At 34.4% G+C, this 26,103-nt stretch overlaps 1 protein-coding gene across 1 annotated transcript; it reads right to left on the bottom strand.

Annotated features, from left to right (window-relative positions):
• Window positions 1–217: 217 nt before the first annotated feature.
• LOC140753098 (uncharacterized) lies at window positions 218–26,096 on the bottom strand. The gene is made up of 5 exons (XM_073087474.1): window positions 25,952–26,096; window positions 25,089–25,188; window positions 23,938–25,010; window positions 8,149–8,328; window positions 218–1,276 (listed from the first exon to the last, which is right to left on the bottom strand). Exons 1-5 carry the CDS (start codon window positions 26,094–26,096, stop codon window positions 906–908), a joined length of 1,869 nt encoding a protein of 622 aa, XP_072943575.1. The 3' UTR covers window positions 218–905.
• Between the last annotated feature and the right edge of the window lie 7 nt (window positions 26,097–26,103).

The raw sequence follows: 26,103 nt of genomic DNA, 5'->3' as shown, positions 1-26,103 counted from the left end.
TGTGGCGATAGCGTTTCTGGAGTTTAACCATCAAAGGATTCTACCACCGTTTATTAATCTTCAGTCAACCAAATGCCTAAATGATTAAGTTAGCTATTCGTCCTCTTTCCAGGTATTATTAGTGAATAAATTTGTGACTTTGTCTAAGACATCTAGAACAAAGTGAATTTTAAAATAGGTATGTTTAGTTCATCCTTGTGTATTAAAACTAAAAAGCTACTATCAAAAATATATTTCGCATTATATTTACAGTAACTACATAATTTACTTTAATTGATGACATAATGTATCATGAAACAGCAGTAACAGTACGCTAGGTATGTTCTATTATGGAGAATAATAACATACTTTCCACATATTATACAATGTGTTATTACAAGATTGTTGTAACATTGTTTTCAACAGGAAATTGTTATTAAGGTAATTAAAGTGACTGTCGATAAAACGTGCGACAATCAGTAACTTGAAGATGAAACGAAGGTTTATTAAGTTTCATTATACAATATAGTTAACACTTGTTAATTTACTTATTGTTGTACAATTTACTAGCAATTTTATGTCACAAGTAAATAGTAAAAGAAAGTAGTAACAATAACATTAGATCTATTATTATTTATACGATTACTTGTTGGGACTCAAATTACTATATTTATTATCGTACAACGTTTATGAATTATTTATCTAATATTTCACAAAGCAATGTGTGTAATTACTTAATAAAATCCATTTAAAAGAATCATTAATGTAAATTACGCTTACTACCGTGACCGGCTTTCTTTAAATGCCTAAAAATAACTTTAAACATAATATCTCTATTTTTCTTACAAAAATATATCACAAATGGAATAAATAACTGAGCAACTGCATACCAAAGTCTAATGGTAACGATGTAGCATGAACATAGCCTAAATTAAAAAGTATTCCGGGCCCACATACGATCCACATTTGGGGAAATCGGTCGGCGCTTGAACAAAGTCTCTCTGATTGCCGACTTTGAGGACAAAGTCCAATCCTCTAGTCCAATGAGAAGATCTTTCGTCTCTCATCATCCAATACCCTGGATTATCAGCCTTGAACCTAAGGGAAACTACACCAAACTTTGGCACCACTATCGTGTCCTTCACCACAGGGTCGATGAGATTTCTCGAAGGGAAGAGTGTTCCTTCTTCATTCATCTGGATGACGCGGTCCTTGTCTAACCGATTGCTGAACTGCCTCACGCCGGTCACGTAGAAACTGTATCCATGGAGATGGAATATGTGGTCTGTTTCTCCTCCTGAAACAATTAACGAATATTAGCCAGTAGAAGCAACAGAACATTTTATACAAGATCTGACTGCAAAACAATTTTAAACACTACAATACAATACAAAAATGCTTTATTGTATACAAACTAATACTTGACAAATATTCATAATTATAAGTACAACAGGCGCTGTTATCACTTAAAAGCTATATCTTCCAGACAACCATAGAATTGTTGAAAGGTAACATTTATAATGCAAGATGTATACGGTAAGGCTGTATCAAAATTCAAAGTGTCCCAATTTTTCACGATTATTTTATTAATTTGTGTTAAATCTTAAGAAAAATTTCAAGAGGCAATAACAAACATATCTTTAACATAAAATTCCTACTTTGCAGTAGGTCTACTATATGGTATGCAATTTGCATACTATTTTTTAACGTCGCAACATTTTTCCTTATAGACATTAAAAGATATTCAATATTTGAATAGACTATGGCAAGTCGCACTTCAGCCGCAATCTCTCTATCAATATCGAGTATACTTTATAACCGTTTGCTATTTCTTTAACAAAACAGCTTTCTTTGCAAACATGAATAATATTCAATATTTGAATAGACGATGACAAGTAGTACTTCGTTCCAAGCCCGCTATCATTCAATTTAATTGAACCAAAGAAAATTCTAAAGATTTTCCAACAAAGTTTTCAGAATATACGCTCAACATACTTTCTGAATGAATTTAGGAACATTATCATATTAGAATAGTTCTTTGCGCCGAAATTAATTGATATACCAAGTGCTATTGCATAAAATATAATGGTTAATTCTATTCTTTTATATAAAAACCTTGTTTTAAATTAGATACAACTCTATATTAGTCCAGTACGATGACACAACTAACTACGATATACTTACAATAGAATATTGGTAAGTCCTTAGAAATATAAACTAGAATTGTAACAACGTTACTTTCATTAAAATATTTTTTGGGGCTGGTCTAAATTAATCTATTCAACTCATACACCTAAATTGTTTTATTTACTTTGTAACTTATACAATATACCTATCATGTAATAAAGTGGCAATTAACAGCATTGAATAGCACCATTCTTTTTCCGTTAACATTGTAAGAAACGATTTAATACAGAGATGGACGACAGAACTAAGTATGGTAACGTCAACAACCTTACACACATATGGAAATCTCAGGATTTCCTTTGAACTAAGGTCCAACAGTAATCTTCTTAAAGCATAGGAACATTAGTAGGTATGTATCAAAATAAATAACTACGATTGCTTTCATACATAGCAGTATGTAAACAATGCATTCCAAAGTTTCAGCATTCATTATTCATATGTGTCGTTAGAGTGACAGGCCATCTGTGCCAAAGTCGCAAATAAATCAAAATGCTCGCCTCTTTCCTGAATGATTCATCTCTGCACTGCACGAGCGCCCGCGGCAAAAAGAGATGCTTGCATAATAAGAAACTTCATATTAGGTAACACAATAACGAAACTGATTGCTAAAGATTATATTTCCTTCTTTGTAACTTGAATTTGAATGGATATAGATACTGTAGTTGTGTATATATGGGTGGGGATTTAAACCGTGAACAGAAAAACAACAATCTGGCGAATAGAATCAAACAGAAAAATATACGAAATGCTCATAGCCAATCTTGATATGAAGGCAGACACATCGGATCTAAATTCAAATAATGGTATGATTATAAAAAAATCTTAAGTTGCATAATTTAGACACAAGATATATAAGTTCAAAAACTTCATATTGAAAGTTGAAGTACAAAAGTAAGCAGAGTAAAAAAACGCAAAAAATAATAAAAACAATAAGTCAGATTTGTACAAGAATTAAAACGAATCATATATTCACGAAAATTTCTGTAGTTACTGACCATGACATCTAAGAAAAAGAAATTAAGTTAATATATGAAACGAATTCGCAAAACAATATTCATAATTCAAGAATATTCCGATTGTGTCTGGCGATAAAAATGATACGAAAACATTATTTATACATAAAATAATGAATATCAATAACTATACAATACATGCATTAGACCTCATCTGCGTATCTTGATGGCCTTTAATTTTTTTATATATTCTTAGATACCTTCCATTAAATTGCGTTAATGACAGCGTTTGGCATAGCGTAAATGATTTTGCATATATAGGCATATTATTATCCTCATTATATTATTATTAGAATAACTACTATACTACAATAAAACGTGTCGTATTAGTTAAAGTAGGACATAAACTATTCGTGCGTGAAATTTTGCATCAAAGAGTAACCAACATTCACCCTTCCTTATAAATTTTTGTTTATGATGTTAATAATTAATAACATAAAGTATAAGCACCTTAACCCTATGTTTAACTACTCTATGAATACATATCAATTTCCACATATACATAGGTATGGTTCACGTGTACTATATTTCGAAACATTCATTTCCACCTGAAATCAATCAGGTATCCATTTACGTATATCCGATAAAACCGGTTCAGAAGGTAAGAAGACATGAACAACCGGTTTCCTAGAGCAGCAATTACATTGCGCGTGCGCATTCATTACTCGTTGTGAGCGCGCATTGAGATCACGTTCTACTATAATTAGTTTCTGTAATATCAACGTAAGAATAGTAATATCTTAGTAAATAGTAATTTTGGAACTCACAATTGCGGCCCGAGGTTTAATCCAAAGCAGACCTCACATTTTTTTCGAATTTACATTCGTATTCGATTTAATTATCAAATCCTTATTAATAAAGGAAAACTGAAAATTAACCTGCGAGAACTCAAAAAAGGGATGTTACTATGACGTAAACTTTTCTCCTTCTAAGAGAAATTCTTTCTCAGTAATAGGACGATAAAAGGTCGAAAATGATGATGAAGATGATAATTATCAAGATTATTATTGGCACATATATTAATAAATTATTAAAAGCTTCATTGATTGGGTACTTTAATTTACTTTACTGATTTTCTTAATGATATGAGTACACTGCACCTTATGACCAATGTTATTATGAGAATATACGTCTGTGGACATATAAAAACATAATAACGTTCCCACGCAGCTTCTTACCGGAAGTAATTGTAAAATCTAATTTGATAAACAATAATGAAATGAAATGAAATGAAATATATTTATTTTGTATAGGCCAACGGCGGCACTTACAAATTGTCAGTTACAATATTTTCTTAAACTACTACCGGATCGGAACGCGACCTCTACTGTGAAGATTCGGTAAGAAACTCAGTGGGTTTGTCTTTTTTAATTTTAAAAATAATTATTCTCTTTTAAAATAAAAATTGCTTTTTGTGACTTCCACGCTTAATTTTTTTACCTCTTTTTTCTTTACCTCTTTATTCATAATCTATCTATCTCATTTTTACCTATCAAAATATCGAATTACAACGATGTTTAGTATGAAGAAATTATCATCATTATACTTAACACATAAGCACCAACTGTTTTATCTAAAGTCGATCTACTATAACTACGTAAACCTCTACGACTTTTAAACAACTCATCACATCTGAGCTGATTCGGCAAACGTTGTGCTGCCATATAAATAAAAAATGTTAAGGGTGAACAATCCTTATCACTTAATGGTATTAAAAATAGTTAGCCGATTCTCAGACCTACTGAATATGCATATAAAATTTGGTGAAAATCGGTAAAGCCGTTTCGGAGGAGTACGGTAACTAACATTGTGACACGAGAGTATATAAGATAAAGCATCGAACAATATTACTTTCTTTGTCGGAACCTCCAGACAATACGATATAATGGCCCCGCCGCCGGATAAAAATAAATTTCAACTGGATACTAAAAGTCACGAGAAACGCTAACCCCTAAGGATATCGTCGTTTCGGCAACTAAACGTTGACTTAAACCTATTATAAACAAACAGCAATACCCACTAGTTGATTGACAATATAATCCAATAAAAAACATTTATGTAAAAATAAGTCGTAAGCTAACAAAAAAATCGGCCCCTTAAGATCTAAAAATATACAAAATTCGGCCCTCATTTTTTCTGCATAAAAAACACCCACAATGGAGCTACCAATTATGTATGTTGAATTAAAGTTTCCATTTACTGTTTATATTTTTCTTCCTTTTTTCGGATCTTTTTTGGCACATCCACTTTTTATTTACTTGGAAAGTTATTAATAAATATTTTTATACAGTGTAAATGGATAGATATCTAAAAAACTTGTCAAGTTAAAAATAATTATAGAGATAGAGCATCGAACAATATTACGTTCTTTGTCGAAACCTCCAGACAATACGATATAATGGCCCCGCCGCCGGATAAATTAAATTTCAACTGGATACTAAAAGTCACGAGAAACGCTAACCCCTAAGGATATCGTCGTGTCGGCAACTAAACGTTGACTTAAACCTATTATAAGCGAACAAGACTAGAACCGTGATTTATTTGTTAATCTTCGTATAAATAATATTGTGTTTGTCTGTGATTTACAAATGTTTTTCTTTTATAAAATTAAGTACATTCGTTTAAAAGTTAATCGGGTTTTAGTGTTTATCTGTATCTTCTGGCCTATATTGGCTGATTCATTATTGAAACTTTAGCACAAAAATACGACAAGATGATTTTTCGAAGTAATGTACATATGAATAGAAATTCATATTATCACTTGTTTTAAAGATAAAACTTGTCGGGGTAACCTACACAAATGAGAATTCTCTAGAAAAACGTTCTCAAAGAGGAGTCCACTTTATCAATCCTTACTTAGACAAAGTGGCTGACTAGGCCTTAAACACCTCTCGTTCTAAGAGGAAACCCGTGGCCAAAGAGGGGTTAACGACTACGAAGACGAACGACATAAACGTATTACAACCAAAAACATCGTCTTTGTCAACATGCAACTCATTAAACTTTAAATTTCACTCCGTACACGCGAAATCCGAAGTGGTCACATCCTGCATTTTGCAATTTCCGTCGGAACTTGCTTTTGTGCTAAAGATCAAGTCATCTTAACCTCTCGTCCGTCGCCGGAAACCTACGCAGGTCATACACATATGGCCTGCAGACTTCCTATACATTTTCTCATAGGGATGGCGATTCTTTCCGAGAAAGATTCTTGAAGCAATACGAATTGAAGTGTAATAAATCGATCCAAAAATATCGAGGCCCAAAGAATCGATCCTCGATAAATCAATCTTCGATCTTATCAACTGCAAAGGGCGAAAATAGCGAAAAAAAGGTCATCAGGACCAAGACAAGCACTGAAATACGTGTACGTCAGCAAGAAATATCTATAAGACGTTCATCCTTCTACGAAAAGATAGACTTTCGATTTTTTAGGATGACAGATCGATTCACTGAGTCGATAAATTACTGGAGATCGTTTAAATTAATCGATTTTTTTGCCCAAAAGATCGATTCCGCCTTCCCTATTTTCCCATCAGTCAAACGTTACTCCATTGTACGCCAATATTTACATTGCAAGCCTTCCGCCAAGTTAAGTGCTGTCAAAGTGAACACTAGCTTTCCAAGTTGAAAGCCGTCAATACTTACAAGTGCATAAATCACTTTAAAGTGTCTAATTACGAATATGGCGACGTTAAACACCTATAAAACTTGAATTGTTGCTTGGTTTGTATGGATAGTTCTTAGGCATTCAGACACTAAAATTTACAAAGGTATTTAAAATAAAGATTGTCTTGAGAAGGGTACCAATTTTGAAGTTGTACTAATATGTGTATGCATATTTATGACTATGAAGATTATTATTTCTGTACATTTATACATTTTGATTTAGTTGTCTATTACGGTGGACACCTATCTTAAAAGACATTGTCGACCGTTGTTATGCGGATATTAAAAGTACGTATGTGTATCAATAAAAAAAATTATAACCACAGCTTAATTGTTAGCTCCATTGATTACGAAAACAATATTTGGTCCTGCCTTCTTTATTTGCAACGCTAAGACAAAGTCTTAATTAAATAAGTATTGATAAATATAATTCTATAGATCGAAGATTTCCCTTTCCTTAAGAATCATGACTTTTCATAATATACGAGTATACTTAAGTATAAATATTTTTTAAACTGCTAACTGTTGTAATGTTATTTTAAATACACGCATTTGTTGTTTTTGTATAAATGGAATACAAAAACAACTCAATGAAACTTTAAGTAATAAAATACAAGTTCAATGAACCTTAATTACATAGTCCATACACATAGTCGAAATGTAGGATTTGTTTTTGGAACAGCAAAAAACAAACAATGGGCAGGCAAGTAAACACAATAGTCGGAATTGAAGATAAACGCTACAAAAATTGTATATACATTACCATAATGTTAGTAGAATATCTGAAGTCGTCAAAATAAATGGCTCTATTTGATTTTTTTATATGATTAAAAGCAAGAGATTAGATGTCTTGATGGCAAAAATGATAAGCACGGTTGTGCGTTGGAAAAATGTTAACTGTTTCAACCAAGCGCACTAACCTGTTTCATCAACCCATTACTGTCCCATTGCTGGACACGGGTCTCCTCTCATAATGAAAAGGATTAGATCATGTCCACCGCGCTGGCCAAGTGCGGATTGGTAGACTTCACATACCTTTGACAACTTTTTCTCAGATTCAGGTTTGCTTACGATGTTTTCCTTCGCCGTTTAAGCAAGTGATAATTAATTTTGAATAAGCCGTTTAGGCTGTACAGTGTGCCAAAGATTTGATCACACAAACACACTCCCTCTTGACCCTGCTGTCGCAGTCAGATAAAATTTTAATATTCTATGATCATCTTCGGACAAGACAACAAGGAGCATAATTTCAATCGAACTACACTTGGTTTGTTTGATTTTACAATTAGTAATTACTTCTTACCTTGATCGAACATCACAATCTCCACGGTGGAGCCGAGAGGAATGCTCTTGATGTGTACACACTCTTCCCCATGACCCGGTTCTTTGGGGCACATGGACTCCGGCGTGACGTCACCATTTTGCGTCAGCAACGGCGACGCTGGGTACGTGAATCGATGACCGTCGGTGTGACCCCAACTTTCTGTAAGACAAAAATGACCTAAATAAAAATATTTCCGGTCGAAGTTTCATTTTACGAAATTTGGTATGATATATTGGGAACCAGTTCTTTTACTAATTAATTGTACAAGTATATTTGTTATATGATAGCTTACCTATACTAATATTATAAAGAGGAAACCTATGTTTGTTTGTTTGATTGTAATGAATAGGCTCAAAAACTACTGGACCAATTTTAAAAAATCTTTCACCATTCGAAAGCTTCATTATCCACGAGTAACATAGGCTATTTTATATGAAATATATTCGATAAATAGATTTGGAGCCGGTACAAAGTTTGCCGAGTCAGCTAGTATGATATAATAATAAATATGATGTGATGTATAAATATATAATGAAGACCTAATATTGGTTTGACGATCATGTTTGTTCTTTTGTGAAAAGTAATCGTCACTTTCATTTATGCATTTTTAAAATGATCCTACTGCTCCCAATAATATTATAACGAGAACATAGATTAGTAAAGATACTTCGCCGTCTTGAAATTGAATGAAGCCACAAACGGCTTATTAGTAAGTTCTTTTTGTGAACTCTTGACAAATAAAACATTTTTAGAGAAAATTTACGAATAAATAACTAATATAACAACAAATTATCATACTAATATTGCGTAATTTACATAATAAATAAATAATTATTTCAAATATTTTAGGGACATTTTAGCACGGAGACGTGGCAAAACTTTTTTACGCAACTATTGTAATTCTCAAAACTGGGTACATTTTCTTGTTAGGAGTGAGTAATCTTTACTAATCTATGAACGAGAATAAATAAGATATACATTCGCTCAAAAATCAATACCCTCCACAAGCGGGCATAAATCACAAATTCGTAGAATCTGTACAAAAAAGTACCTATTGATCCAAGAACAATGCAAGGTCTATTTTACGTCTATTACACAAAATTTACATAAACACAATACTGACATTTTAAACACGTTTAAAATAATAAATCGTTGCATGTATATAATTTTAAATGCGTATTTCATAACAGTATAATACTTATCTACGACAAATAAAGGATTTTCATAGAGATATCAATTTACATGCGATAATTTTCCTTATGTGAGCGGTTCGACGCAACTGTCATAAGGCCTTTATTACTGTCTTGGAAGCGAAGTTCTTGTTACGTCACCGTGGCCCAAAGATAGTAAAATTTACGGTCGATGGAACACACTGTGAATAAACTACCGGACAACGCTTACTAACGCTAAGCCGATATCAAAAATGCATCAGCTACCCACTCACCACTCAACAGAATAGTTTGTTTGGGTGAAACTATACGAAATAAATAAATAAGTGACGCTCAGAGTACTCGAGGTTCGAACAAACACTTCAGTATAGCGTTGCATAAAAGTAAAAGTATTCAAGATTTTATCAACCAGCGTGCTACCACTTTACTAGAAGATGTCCGTATGTAAATTGTGTTATGGTTTCTTAACGGACCAGTATAAAAATAATTTTCTAAGTCAATCATTGGCGTAATTAAGACGGGTGGATTTAAATCGAGGCCGGTTTAGTGTCTTCCCTAGAATTTTGCCCTAGTACAGTAATATAGTAATATGTGTTCACTATAATACTGTACAGTCATTACCAGATCCTAAGATGCTGACTACTCATGGTTACGCTTACTGTCATGGTTTTTAACTGAGGACCTAAATCTAGACAGGCCAGGTGCAGTTTTTTTTATAATATAGGAGTAGCAGACGAGCGTGCAGTCCACCTGATGGTAAGTGGCTACTACCGTCCATGGACATCTGTAATCAACCCCAGATAGGATTAGATATTCCTGAGGTCGACCACAGATGCGCTGCTACCCCTGAGGACTAAGCTGGAACGCCTCGGAAAAGTCTGTCTCCCTTACCACACCCTTCAAACCGGAACACAGCAGCGCCTAACACTGCTGTTATTAGGTAGAAATGGGTGTGGCGGTGGTGCTGCCGGAGTCGAACCACAAAAGGTTCTACCACCTTCAAAAGTATTAAAAAATGTTGCTTACGCCAATACTCCTTACGGCAATAATCTATATAGCTATCAAACAGTAATACTGTCTTTCAAATGGTAAACGCGAAAACAATTTTGTTATTTCAAGAGTTAACTCTGTAACACGGTATAGATTTCCAGGAAAATACAATGTAAATCTATTTTAAGACAGTAGATTGAAGTGCAATCTGAATTTAAGTATGAAATGTACTCAATAAAGTTACAAAGGAAGTAAAAATTAACCTTTACTTTGGGCCTTGATATTACTAGTTTAAAGTGTCTATATATAAAAGCGAAAATAAATTATAAATACGAGTACATCACGAATATTATGTAGCAAGCTTTCGCACATACAATGGAACTTTATATCAATACTAGTTAAATCTTATCAACAACAAAAGTACATAAAGGGAGATCTATCACTATTATAACGAACTATACTGAACATATATGTTAGTCATTACGGGTTTGGTCATTCTCTAGCACTGAGAGGCGAATATCTACAGAATACAATAGAGCATGATTAGAACGAAATGATGTACGTAGACACTTTTGACCTCTGCTTTGCATACACTTTCTACTTTCGATATGACAGCAATTATTGTAGTTACCTAATGTCAATACAATGGATAAGTTCCTCCTCTTGTTGTAAATTCAAAAGAATGGCGCTGATGAATATTGTCAATAAGTCTGTAATCTTCCTCAATAGTTCCTTCCTTAATAGTTCTTTTTTTTTTGTTTACGAGGGGGAAACCTTCAAAAGGTACCCGACGACGTGGGAGCGACGCCGGGTTATGTGGGATTTTTACCGCACTAAAACCCCCCCGGTGGCCGTCCTCAACGCTTTTTGGCGTACTCTGGGATCTCCGAGGGAACATAACCGGAGTCCTCCAAGCGCGATTCCCCGATCGAGCTCTACCCTGGGGAAGCACTTTTGGCTCCTCCCACACCATCTGGTATTTACGACAGAATGCGAACACACATTCCGTCGTCCTTCCCAGGGTTGCTTGCTGGACGGTTCTAGCTCCCACTCTTGCCGCCCGCAACCCCGGAAGCCCCTTTTAGTCGCCTCTTACGACAGGCAGGGGATACCGTTGCCCTATTCTATTCCCGAGACTACACGGACAAAGTCATCTTCCCTATAAGTCTTTTATAAGTATGGATTAGCTAGCCAAGTTTAGTATTGAGAAATCAAGTACATACATTGTTAGTTATTACTAATTGCTAATTCTTAAACGAATATAACTAATACCGCATTACGTTTTATATTAAAACTAGCAGAACCCGCGGCTTCGCCCGCGTAAAAAAATATGATATGACATACAAATAACTGTAATCGTAAATTTGTACTTTTAACAATTTTAACGATAAAGTAGCATTAATATTTAATTAATAAAAGCTTTTTTTTTCGTCACTGTGTACCTAAATTGGTCAAGCTTTCTTCAGAAACATACACTAAAACTCTACTAAGTGGACTGTAATAAACTTTCTTTAAAATATAAGTTTCATGTAGAATACAATAATTATTATTTACACTATTCCATAGGCACCATCCATGTTATATGGGGCCTTACATACAGTGGTTCTTTCTAGGATCTCTGGCTGGGCGGTTAGAGCTGCCATTCTTGCCACCCGCTACTCCAGAAGTACCCCTTTAGTCTCGTACAACAGCCAGGGGATACTGTAGCCCTGTTCTAGCCCAAAATTTTAATCCGAGATCTATATGTCTATCACATCACCATCACTAATCCACGCATAACCACAACCATACCCCACGGCAGGACAAAATGTTGGCACGCAGTGTGTCCAAAGTAGTTGCAACGTACATAATCAGTATACCAAAATGTAGGCCAATTTGAATAAACTTACACATTATCATATATAAAATTTGCACCCGTCCACGTTGTCGTACATTTGCTTGAATAGACGTTATCTGAAATTTCACGTTTCTAAGTTCGAACCTAAATGATTCCCGTATACATATAAAACTTCTTTTACCTCCTTAGTAGAATTTCAAAAACATCCTATGTACATAAGCATCAATAAGTACTTTATCAGCAAATTTCTGAAAGCTAATATTCAACACCAGCGGTCGGCAACCCGACACCCACGGGTGGTGTGTGGCCCGCGACTTCCCCTTGTGGCCCGCGGGTCTGTGCGTTATTAATAATTGACCAAGTGTAAGTCAAACCCGCACCAGGAGGGATCAGTAAAACCAAAATTTTCATTTTTTTTTAATTTCTAGTATTTAATATTGCAACACCCATTAAAGTACACACATTGTGAAAATTTGAACTGTCTACCTCTAACGATTCAAAAGTTAGTTGGAAAAATAACGAATAGCAGTTTGTTGTATGGGGACCCCTTTTGTTTTCAACTTTTTTTATTTTTAGTATTTGTTGTTAGAACAGCCACCGTTATGCATCCTCTGTAAGAATTTCACATGTCTATCTATTACGGTTCCAGAGATAGAGCCCTGTGACACACGGACAGACAGCGAAGTCTTAGTAATAGGGTTCCGTTTTTATCCTTTAGGTACGGAACCCTAAAAAACCGCTGTTCTGCACTTCAGCACGCGCAATACATTCCCATGTTAAAATATATGTTACGACGGCCCGTAGAATTTCGCCCTACACTAAACTTCTCTGCACTCTGTTCTTTTTCCAGACACGCCAAAGGAAGTAACTTCAATAACGGTTTTTAAAGAAACTTTCTTTACTTATAGTACCCTAATGTGGTTGATTGTTGAGTTCCTAAAAATTCTGAAACAGATGTGTATACACAACACCCTTTTATAGCCGTCTTAAGGGTTGATCTAAAAAAACAGTGACTCAGATGCTTCATTAAGTCCAATGATAATTTTTCATAGTGGTTGCTTCCAAATTAACCGATTATAAAATAAAGTTCCAACCCCTATTTAACGACCTCAAGGGTTGATTTTGTGTGTGAAAATGGACAAAATTGTGATATATTATTTACAACCAGAAAGCAAAATATCAATTTTCATAGACTTTGCTTCAAAATCAGCGGACTTCTAAACGAAGTTTCTACCCCTATTATACCCTCATAAGGGTAGATTTTCCATAAATGGTATTAAAGAGTTCTATCATTCCCAACCAATTCCATTTTTACAGTCCTTGCTTCCAAATAAACGGTTTTTTTAAATAAAATTCCATCCCCTATTAAACAACCTTAAGGGTTGATATTCCAAAAACTGTTTTATAGGTGTCCTATTATTTTCAATCAGAAAGCCAAATAACAATTTTCATAGACTTTGCTTAAAAAGCTGCGGACTTCTAAACGAAGTTTCCACCCCTATTTTACCTTCTTAAGGGTAGATTTTCCATAAACGGTGTTAAAGAAGCTATATTATTTCGAACCAGAAAGCTAAATGCTCTTTTTACAATCCTTGTTTCCAAATGAACGGATTTTAAAATAAAGTTCTATTCCCTATTAATCGAACTTAAGGGTTGATTTTCCAAAAACGGTAAAAAAGGTGATCTATTATTTACAATCAGAAAGCTGAATACCAATTTTCATAGACTTTGTTTCAAAATCTGCGGACTTCCCAACAAACTTTCAACCCTAATTTTACCCTCTTAAGAGTAGATTTTCCATAAATGGTGTTAAAAAAGTTCTATTATTTCCAACAGGAAAGCAAAATGCAAATTTTTATAGTCCTTGCTTCCGAATTAACGGAGTTTGAAATAAAATTCCAAACCCCATTTAACGACCTTTAGGGATGATTTTCCAAAAACAATGAAATAGGTGATTAATTATTTTCTATCGAAAACCTAAATACCGATTTTTATACAGTTTACATCAAAACTGGGGGACTCTCATACAAACTTACAACCCTTATTTAACCCAAATAAGGGTTGATTTTCCAAAAACGATAAAATTAATGTTCCACTATATCTTACCAGTGAGGCAATGGCTAACTTTCATAGTGCTGGCTTTCAAATTGGAAAATTTTAAAATAAGCTGTCAACCCTTATTTTACCAACTTAAGGGTTGATTTTCCAAAAATGGTGAAATAGGTATTTAATTATTTTTAATCGAAACCCCAAATACCGATTTTCATAGAGTTTACATCAAAAAATGAGGGAAATCCATACAAACTTACAACCCTTATTTAACCCACATAGGGGTTGATTTTCCAAAAACGGTAGAACTAAAGTTCTATTACATCTAACCAGTAAAGCAATGGCTAACTTTCATAGTGCTGGCTTCCAAAATGGAAAAATTAAAAAAAAGCTGTCAACCCCTATTTAACCACCTTTAGGGTTGATTTTTGAAAAACCCTTAGATTAAATTTTGATTACTTTAAATAAGAAAGCTAAATACCAATTTTTATCCAGTTTGCTTTAAAACTGACGGACTTTCATACTAACTTTCAACCCCCATTTAACCCCCTTATCAGTAGAATATCAAAAAATCCGTTCTTAGTGCGCATCTATACAATAAAATGAATCTATGTTTTAAATTTCATGATTGTAGCTTCAGCAGTTTAGTCAAAACCTTGATTAATACGTTTTGAACGTGAGTATATTTTCGCTTTTATATATATAGATGATTTGGTAATAATTGTACGTTTCAAAAATATTATATTTTTAATATGTCTCTTATATCCACTTCAATTTGACTTGGGTGTCGTATTTTGCCCAATGTGGAGCAGCTTCCAAGTATTGTCCGTAATCCTACAGCTCTACAGTAAGTGGTTTACGGTATAACAAGATACTATTAACCAGCCTATCTTGATGTCCTATTCTGGCTTGGTATTCATGGCTTGCAATTAATTAGCTTAAACGTAGCTAATTGCCTGCATGCAGCTTGTTTAGATGGCTCCCTAGCACAATTACCTTTGGTACCGGCACAATTCTGCCTTGAAATATGGCTCTCGTATAAAACCGGCATGCAGTGCGCTGGTTATGCCATAATTTAGATAGAAACATGCCTGCTCTAGTACCAATCTAGCCATATTCAAATATATGGGTATACATATCTGTATATATGAGGTAGAAATAGGTGTGGCGGTGGATCCGCCGGAGGCAACCCACAAAGGGTTCCACAAAATACTGAACAGTTACGTATATAGGGGTGATCAAACGACTTAAAATTAAGGAGAGACTACAAAATATTAAATCAATGATAACATTTTTTTTTTTCTTTTTTTATAGTTTATCCTAAGGATTAGGCATAAGTCATATTGATTCTATTTAACATACTTCATATTAATTATATTTGAACTTTACAGATGACTTAGGATTTACACCTGAGAACAATGGCGAAGAAAATTAATTATTTCATTAAATTCTTAAACCATAAACCATAGAACAAGTTGAAATGTATCATCTATATCTTACCACAAACCTATCATTTCAACCAAAACCCAATAGCGCCAATTCTGCAATCGAACTTCGTATCTACGTTTAAGTACCTAATATAAACTGAGAATATAAGAGACTCCTTCGAATATAATGTTACTCTGTTGTAGTCGCATATGTTACTGGTTTGGAGCAAAATCCGATATTTTATCAAATGCCAAGAGATATGCTCCAAAGCAATATTTTTTTAAAGTTGAAAATAAGACCTTATGAAGAATGACTACACAAGCTGCATAAAATCAGGTGAAATAGTTTTAATTCCACTAAAGCACCACCACCCTTCATGGCTGCAATGTCAAGTGCAATAACAAAAAGAAAAAACAAAATAGCAGGCAATTTAAGTAATTTGCATCTTTTAATTAAATAATTTGACCATAAAACTGAAATTTCTTAGATATGAGATAAAATCTAAAACGCACTTTTATCGCATGCCTTTTTTTAGTTTACGAGGGGAAAACCTTCAAAAGGTTTTATGCCGTCGGATCGACACGGGTTTATGTGGGATTCTTACCGCACTAACATCCCTCCGGTGGCCATCCTCGGCGCTGCGTTGAGGACTCTGGGATCTTCATGGAACGCAACCGGAGTCCTCTAAGCGCGTTGCCTCATCAGACTTCGCCCAGGCGAGTATTAGCTCGCCACACCCTCAGGTGTGTACAACGGCATGCAACCACACATACCACTGTCCTTCCCGGGGTCGCTGTCCGGGTGGTTCTAGCTCACACTCTTGCCATTCACTACCCCGGAAGCCCTCTTTTATTTATCATATACTTAGGCGCTTGGTTAAATACCGGGTAAACCCAAACGCCTGCAACATGTATATCTCGTGTGAAGGCATTACAAAGCAGATTCGAGTTAAACGTTCTATTATGTAAGCGACATTCTGAGCACATTGCATGCATACGTGTCTTGATGCTCAAATAAGTTGGCGCAGATGGCAGGTGGTAGAATATTATAGTTCACGAATATATTTTACGGTTTCTAGCACGAACGTTAAGGAACTTGATGTAAGTTTTAAATATTAGAAAAATCTCTTTTTAACTTTGGTCCAAATTTAAGTTTGGTATTGTGCTTAGTGGCAATCTTAACAGCGGTTTTGCTGGCTTAGTTTTTTTATTTCATGGAAAAAAATTCATGAAAGCGCGCTGCTAACCTGTTATCAACTTCAGGCTTCTTGAAGATATTTTCCTTCATGATCAATCCATGACCAATACTGGATTAATCATTTCTATTAAGGAAATTACATTGAAAAGTAAAGTTACTTAAACTCACTTATTCAAGTTGGTAGCACTCTAGCTGTATGATTCGATTCGGACTTTTAAACACTTACATCGAATTATACATTTCAATTTAGTACATATCTACCATTATAAAAAAGAAACAACTGTAAGGTAACTGGTAATTAAATGTAATAAAATTAAGCGAAGGACATTATGGAGAACAGGAAAATACTACGGTATACTAGTTAAATTCTTATGATAAATATCTATACAGCTATTTTTAACTCCTTTTATTTACGTCATTTTTGTTTTACATCAGAAAAGCGGTTATTATAATGTACATTTATTCAGTTTTTAATGTACATTTAGCTGTTCACGATGTTTGCTATACATGAATTTGCTATACATTAATGATATAAAAGTTATGGTACATATGAGTCACTTATTACCACTAACACTACCACCCCTACAATTAAGAGGAATCCAACGACACCTCATATTAATTCAATAAATATATAATACCCGTCAATCCGTTTGGACTACAGAGCATACTAAAGAATGAGAACATACCTACTCCTACATACATACAGACGAAAAAATTACCCTCCAATGGGTAAAAGTATAGGTACAGTCAGCTTCGAAAGTAGATGAACAGGTTAGGGTGTCAATAATACTTATACCTATATCTACTTTTGGAGCTGGCTGCACATATGCGTCAAGTATAAAGATAATTGGGGTCATGTTGTAAGTCACGTGTCTATCGTTTGCAAACACATCCGTTTTGCAATAAATGCAAGAGCGACCTGCTTTTTAAGTGCTCGCGGTGTTAGCTAAATTTATTTCACATAACTTAACGTAACACGATTGCTGATTAATGGATATTAAATTCGATGGATCAATCTTACTTAATAGCTTTTTTTATATAATATAGGGGTAGCAGACGAGTGTGCAGTCCAAGCTGTTGATGGAATGCTGATAGCCAGTGACTGACTACTGCCGCCCATGGACATGAATCAATCCCAGATGAGATCAGATTTCTACCTAAAGTTGGCCACAGATGCGTTGCTAACCCTGAGAATTTAGTTGAAACACCCGATAAGTATGTCTCCTTTACCTCATCCTTCGAACACGATTGCAGTTATTATACTACTGTTATTAGTAATTCTGCCTTAGAACTCTTCAATAGAAAACACAGCAGAAATGACCCAGAAATAGGTGAGGCGCCGTCAAAATTGTACCACCTTCAAACATACTTGCAATGCAACACACAACCTATGTATGTTACGTCATCATCAAACTATTCATTCAAATAACACCGATTGAAACTCATGATTGCAGAAGTGTACTAAAAACGAAATCGGTGTACGAAAGCACCACATCTCAAGGAGGTTGCATCGTGATTACAGAGACACCACGGCCGCAATCAAGTAATATTATTTGTGGTTACAGCCGACGCCATTACCTCCGATGATTACTTCACTTTCCTTATACACGCTGTAATAAGCCGTAAATATATTTTTATGGCAAATTTCACGAATAGCGTATTTAAAAGTAATGGTAGTATTCTTGTATTAAGATTTTTGTTTGCCTTTGTCATTGGTTTTAAGGGTATATTATTCAAACTTTTAAACTGATTCTTAATGGTAACGAACCATCAATGAACATTATGAAGTATTTGACCATAAACGTTATTCATAAAGACTGCATAATATCATTAAAGAAGGAAATAAATCTGAATACTTAAGTAGTTTCAAATGATTATTGCGACGAATAAAAAACAGATCACGTGAAGTCAATGTTATTAACTAACCGGATTTTACTTTTTTGAGCAGGGTACGGGACTCTTCCCATAAGTTTGGAAGGCATATACGACAAGTCGATAGGTAATTTAATTAACATTTGATTTGATAGGGTAAAAACAGTATGGTACTGGCATAGATAAGTATAGATATCTCACCGCCTTGTAATTGAAAGAAGCCATTAAATGACTTAAACTGCTGACAGAAATGAGAGTCGTTTAATGGCTGTCATGGTGTTATTTACGCGGAACAATGCCGACATGCGCAGTTAAAATACGAAATCGTAGAAAAAGTGCGAAGAAATATCGTTTCATTAGTAAATGATCTAAAAACTAAATTTTTTTTAACATTTTTCAAACTCGAAAATAGATGACAGTGACAATTGTCAAAAGGTTACATTTTCTTGTTAGGAGCGAGTAATCTTTACTAATCTATGGGTACTGGTTTAAAGGTAGGTAGATCTAGGTAGAGATATAAAAATATTACGAACGGAATTAATTATACGCTCGTATTATTAGTTACCTTAATAACAATATAATTTCACGTTGTCTATGTTTAAGTTGTAGGACAGAATACAGACATGTGATTTAACACAATTGCATAATAATCGCGACCCACTAACACGGTAAACCTAATTTGAGAAAAGTTATGTAACAACAGCACGAAATGCGCATAACATGACGTGACTACATTATTTTTTCGTTTTTGATGATACATAAAGACTTTCGTCTTGTAATGTGTTACATATTATTATGAGTCAAATGAGGTCATTACTTTCGATGGCTTGATGTGCTATCGTGCAAGTCAAAATAACCAATTTTACAGAAAAGCGAAACTTGCTAATTTATTCGTGTATTTTGGTGTAACAGACTAACAGTTAATTCACAATCGGATTGGATCGGAGTTAATTAATGTAAACATATAAACAAAATCTAAAGTATGTATAACATGTTACCTATAGGAATAAATGCAACTTACTTGTTGAAAACAACATTGTAAGTAGTCTATACTAATATTATAAAGAGGAAAACTTTGTTTGTTTGTTTAATTTTAATGAATAAGCTCAAAAACTACTGGACCGATTTTAAAAATTCTTTCACCATTCGAAAGCTACATTATCCACGAGTAACATAGGCTATATTTTATATGAAATATATTTGATAAATAGATTTTGAGGCGGTACAAAGTTTGCCGGGTCAGCTAGTACGAAATAAAGAGCGATAAAATTGGAGGTAGATGACCGCTAGAGCCATATTTTAGTGACATTCGTCGTCATCGTCAACTCACAACAATAATGGGTTATTAGCCACGTGTCTCCTCTCAGAGCGAGAGGACTTTAGCCCATAATCAAATGCGCTGGCCATGTATGAATTGGTAGAATTCACACATCCTTGTAAACATGTTTCAAAAACTCTCAGAATTTTAGGTTTGCTTACGATGTTTTCATTTGCTCTTAATGCAAGTGGTAATTAATACATACATACGTGCAAAACTTTTGAGAAAACCATATTTTCCTATGATTTTAGCTTCGGACCTTTCGATTGAGAAGCCGGGTTTCAACCACAACTTATAGCTTATTGACATTATAAAAATATTTAAAAAATCATTTACCTTTTCTGAATGGGTCAAATTAAAATGAACATTTTCGAGCTTGCTATATGAAATAGCTTCGTTAACTGAAATACAAGTGAACTTAGAATTCAGAAAAATAGACAAACTAGAATTTTGAAAAACACAATCTCACTATGCCACTTTCGCAAAATCCTTTATTATCTAATCTCATTCAAAACAAGTACTGTTATCTCCATTCAATATAATATCAAACTTTACGAGAATATATCTATATGTGGATATGAAAGTAGCCATTCAGTACCTAAAGTAAAATATTAATATACCAACTTACGTAGTTTGCATATCGCCTTGAAACACTAATAGTTTATCTTAAGTAACTCTACTCATGCGAAAACTAACACAAACATGTAAAGAGAATGCTTAAGAAATAGGTGCGGTAAAGTGTTGTAAGTACATATTTTCAATTATGGGTTTTGAAAGGCCATGCATTCGCCGTTTACTTTAGACATTGAGAACACGTTATAGTCATTTCCCATTTAAACCTATGGAAGATTTTCATTGAACCAAAGTGATATAAAAATAACGTTGACATTTGTGCAAACTTGAAGCGGGCTCGGAGAACGTGAATAATTAATTGGCGTTGCCCTTTTGTTTTTGGGAGTGTCGCAAAATCGCTTACGTTTTCTCTTTTACTCAACGTCCACGATCCGGTCAGAAGGTTAACGAAGATTATGGCCACTGATTCGTTAAGAATTTGCGAATTTCTCGAGCGTGATTCTCATTATTTTCTTATTTTGATATCTTGGGTCTTAGGAACGTATTTAAAATTACGTTAGTTACATTTATTGATAATCTATAGATCTTATGATGTTGGAAATCTGTGACGCATTGATACGAATTTACTATAAAGTGAATAGTAATGATTGTAGTTAATAAGAAAAGTATGCAAGTAAACTATACGTAACCTATACACAAAGGAAAATTAATCGAATAAACAAACAAGCCTTCAAGTCGACTAAACTTACACCCTATGAATTAACTGTGTAAACTACAAGCAATTAAGTAAGTTTTAACGATTCATCAATATCTATTAGTATTTTTACTTTTGAACTTTTAATCTGTTGTAAATAACTAACTATATTTATGCATTTATCATCATTGCAAAGTAGTGAAGTACGTGAACTACATTAAATAGCTCCAAATCCATTTTTTGTAAAAGTACCTCAATATTCCTACCGATAAAAAGAAGGGACAAATATAAAAAAACATCTTTACTGTCAAGATCTTCGTGAGATTATACATTTTTGACGTAAGAACCTGACTAGACAACACAAAAATATCGAGAGGACAAAAACGGAATTAATCGTAAAATCTGTTAATGCCAGGTTCTGAAACAGCGCATTAATAATTAATAATAATAGCACTATGTAGCATAAAAAATAATATAATTGTGATGCATAAAAACATCATTATCTACGGTACAAATTCTACACTATTTCGAAATTTAAAAATACAAACAGACAAAACATGACTCGAAGCGAGTCGCCTAAATCCGTCCATATACGAGTAGATACAGATAGCGATATGGTATAGCTTGTTCAGGTTCATAATTTATTCAGCCATAAGGCCAAGACATGGAGTCAAGGAGGTAGTGATGCGAATCTTTCCGAATTGATTAAAAATTATTCGAATGGAAGTCTAAAGAATCAATTTTATTTAGGAATTTATTTTTTATGCCGCTCTGGTGGAATTCAACACATCGATGAAAAAAGTCACTCAAACCGCCCAGAAATTAGGTCTCCCCAAAAATAAGACCGATACAAAAATAGGCGAAACCTTTTTTTTGTTATTTTAAAAATGTCAGAAACAAAAATAATAGAGAGAACAGAAAAAATGCTACGTCGTCATTTTTGGGAGCTGAGATCAATTCTGAGATTCTGAGTTTTTTTAATAGCGATTAAAATCGATGATTTCGTCCAAGAAATCGATTCTTCATTAATCGGTCAAATCAACGTCCCTACAAAGAGGTCGCAGATCAATAGGCTGAATACACCCGACCTTGACAATCGTGCTCCGACTCTAATGGATAACAAAACACACGTCGTTGACATTTCCTTTGCTATTACATGTACGACACCGAAGTGATGTGCCCATTGTGAACGTGTACACTTGTCGCAAAGATTTATTAATATGAGAAACTAAGCGGTTATTGAACTTAACGTACAATTTTGCTGTTTTACTAAAAAGATAAAGTGAACGTACCCATCAGATGGTACTTGCTCATTACTAGCGTACCTACTCATTACTAGTACCTACTAGTGTCGTCACTTATGTATTCTTTCTGGCAGTATTGGCGCTACTATCCTGGTTTGGAGTAACAGGTAGATTTATGTATGTTTAGGGCATAGGTATACTACTAATGAAGACAGTATATCTATGGTTTAGGGTAAGACAACGTTTACGTATGAAAAGACTTTCTAGATTATACTTAAGAGATAGTGAACCATCTAGAATTGAATAAGCAACTATTGATATTTGGTTTGTACACTTTGAAATATGTATAATTATAAATTTGGTTCTGTGCATCCAAAATCATCGTTGAAGTTTTCTAGCCAGTAAAAAGAAAAGAATTATAATATTTTGGATACTTTCAAAAATAAATGGATTTATACAATTCCAAGATACAAAAAACAAATGCCAGCGAATTTCAGTTAAATACTTCCTATTACCTTCTTTACATTTTCGGTAAATCAAGCCCATTGTTTCAAAAATTCGCCAACATTTCAAATTCTACGGAAAGATCTAAAATACTTACGTTTTATTTCAAAAGGCCTCATTAACGTCTATAGCTTATTTATGTTCATAGGTATTTTTGTTCTTTAGGTTAGTATTAAACGTAGCAATCGGATAATTTTTTATCTAGATCCAAAGTAAAAATAAACTAGACTGAGTTGTTTTTTGTTGTTTGTTATTTTGATTTGACCTAGTTGTTTCGACTTTTTGTTTCGTTTAAATATATGCTACAATAAAAAACTTGAATATTATTATCTAAATATATACATATATAACTTAAAGGTGACTGACTGACATAGTTATTCATCAACGCACAGCCCAAACCACTGGATGGATCGGGCTGAAATTTGGCATGCAGGTAGATGTTATGACGTAGGCATCCGCTAAGAAAGGATTTTGATCAATTCTGCCCCCAAGGCGATAAAATGGGGATGAAAATATTACTTCGTAACGCGAGCGAAGCCGCGGGCAAAATCTCGTCGTATATAAACTCATAGTTTACGATGCCTATCGTCCTGCCTACAGGTAATATAAATTGGACAAGCTTAATACCAAGCACCATAATATGATAACGGTATCAAGGTATATAACATTAATTAATTCCACCTTCACTGTGCGTTATAAACTTTACTGCAACAATCTCCAAAAACTGGTTAGTACAAAGCTACTCACGAATCGTACGCAGTAAATATATAATAACCTTTATGTTGCGGACATGTTTCACGTAATGAACACAAAATGAACAAAGCATCATTACATAGAATGTAAATTGCAAAGAAACTTTCCAAGCACAATAGGTATACAATTAAAGTACTCACCGACACGTTTCGCTGAAATTTGTCTAGTGGAGTAATTAAAAGGCACATAAATTGTCTCGGCGGTCGCTCCACTGAGTTCAGGTGGTATTTTGCTTGCGTGCACGTCACCCAAACACACAACACTGTCCATACTGCACTGATCGCTGGTAATCGTCGTAAACTCACGATTCACTGGATAATCACCGACCTCATCATTCTTGTGTAATAATTTTTGATCCCTATCCTTGTATACTAATTCAGCAAGACCTTCCAAATCCTCTTGGCAAGAACTTTCGGCAATCACTCTCATTTTGTATTTACCGAGATGTTTGTTAGCTTCCAGTATAAAATCTGCTCGTTCTCCTCGTCCCATTGTAATGGAGTCAACCTTTTCTGTTTGGATCATATGACCGTCGAGAGCGACGAGCTCAAGAACATGCTGCTCTATGAAAAACTTTACAGCACAACTTTTGGCTCCGCCGCCATATGCCAAGCGAAATCTGTATCTTTTACCATATTCAACAACAAACTTCGTTAACGGAGCGTCTGGAGATTCTTGAGTGTTTCCTTTACCATTAATAAGCAATGATTCTGCATTAGGAACCTTAGAAGTTATACCAGCTAGCGGTCCCATTGAATGTCCCCACTCGGAAATAAAGATTGTATGTTCCGTGGCGTCAACGTCGTATAGACTCCTCAAAGGATCCAGACGTGCCGATTGACGTACAATAAGTGCTCCAGAAAGTCCATCAGCAGCATCCGCAGCTGAATGAGCGTGATACATATGTGTTCCTGCCGACGACGCACGGAACTTATATTGAAAAGTGGTATACGCCGGTTGTGGACATTGTGTGAACATTGGTGTACCGTCCATAAAAGGAGTTTCTTTTTGGGGCTGTCCACGCCAATGAATTGACAAAGCATGAGCAGGCGCTCTGTGTACTACATCCACCACGAGAATATCATTTTGGCAAACGTGGAAAGCTGGCGCTGGTAGTTCTCTATTGGCCGAGAGAACACCACGCTCGCGACCATCTGCTGTAATGCACGTCAATGGACACTCCACGCCATCCTCCAAACAGCTGCTGCAAGACCTGCAAAAAATATTTAATTAGTTTTTATTTACCATTTAACACAATCGCAAATTTCACCATTGCTTAATTCGAACATACTTGCTAAAAGTCTTGTAAACTTCGATCACCAGTTTCACGCGGCATATCATGGGCCAATCAAGTTCGTGACACTCTCGATCACAGTTTTCGAAATACTCCTCTGAAAAAAGAAAGTTATCTATATAATATAAAACGTACAAAAGTCACAAGTAACAGGAATAAAACAACAATCACGTTGATTTTAGTTATGTAAGTTTATGCAAATATAGTAAGTAGGTGTTTATAAATAAAATTCTTGTCAGTTCCGTCTTTAACGTAAGGGAACACGTGGCCCTTGTCCAGGGTCCCCAACTGCATAGGGCCCCCGAAAAATATATATATCTAAATAGAATTTAGTCTTATGTTTGATTGTACTTCAACTAAAAATACAAATTTAAATCGACTGACATAGTTTAGTTGAACTACATTTTATTGTGTAAAAAAACTACTGCATATTTATAACTTACTTATTTCAAAATAAAACGAAATCTCAATGTAGGTACTACTTAAAAAAATATCGAGTGCCAAACATCGAGGTTGTAATGAAATTATAATTTACATAAGACACAAGTTCATTATAAAGTCAAATTATGTTAAATAGATGGAAAGAAACAATATGTTGTTACAACTAACATACCATTCGTTGCAAGTAAAATATAATTAAGTATGTAATTTACAAAAGATATTTAAAACATAATTATGTATCTGTATTCCACCTTTTCTATAACCAATAATTTATATGCTAGTTATTATGTTTATATTATTTTAAATTAGTTTTCTTAATTAACCATCAATCATTTAAATACCATTACTGTCACACCGAGATCATAATGTAGGGTAGAATTTTACGACAGTGTTTACATCACAACATAGTTCACACTCACCTGGCATCGGGGTGAAGTAAACAACCACTACAACACTAGCTATAATTACACACAATATGAGTATCCTCTGCAAGGACATTAGCATGTAGTTAGGCTTCTTTATCACTGCACTGTGAGGATCCACTAACTCCTTTTCTAGCTCCATTTTCGTT

The sequence above is a fragment of the Epargyreus clarus genome, unplaced genomic scaffold, assembly GCF_041222505.1.
Source record: "Epargyreus clarus isolate Ecla_fem2 unplaced genomic scaffold, WU_Ecla_fem_2.2 ptg000026l, whole genome shotgun sequence".
In the NCBI taxonomy this organism is placed as follows: domain Eukaryota; kingdom Metazoa; phylum Arthropoda; class Insecta; order Lepidoptera; family Hesperiidae; genus Epargyreus; species Epargyreus clarus.
This window is presented reverse-complemented; position numbering and strand designations above follow the sequence as displayed.

Bases quoted from the DNA above. Each gene is read 5' to 3' on its own strand.
- LOC140753098 (XM_073087474.1), bottom strand. From the start codon at position 26,096: ATGGAGCTAGAAAAGGAGTTAGTGGATCCTCACAGTGCAGTGATAAAG. The intron at 25,189-25,951 runs GTGAGTGTGAAC...TTCTTTTTTCAG, and splicing joins TTACTTCACCCCGATGCCAG to AGGAGTATTTCGAAAACTGT. The intron at 8,329-23,937 runs GTGAGTACTTTA...TTTGTCTTACAG, and splicing joins AATTTCAGCGAAACGTGTCG to AAAGTTGGGGTCACACCGAC.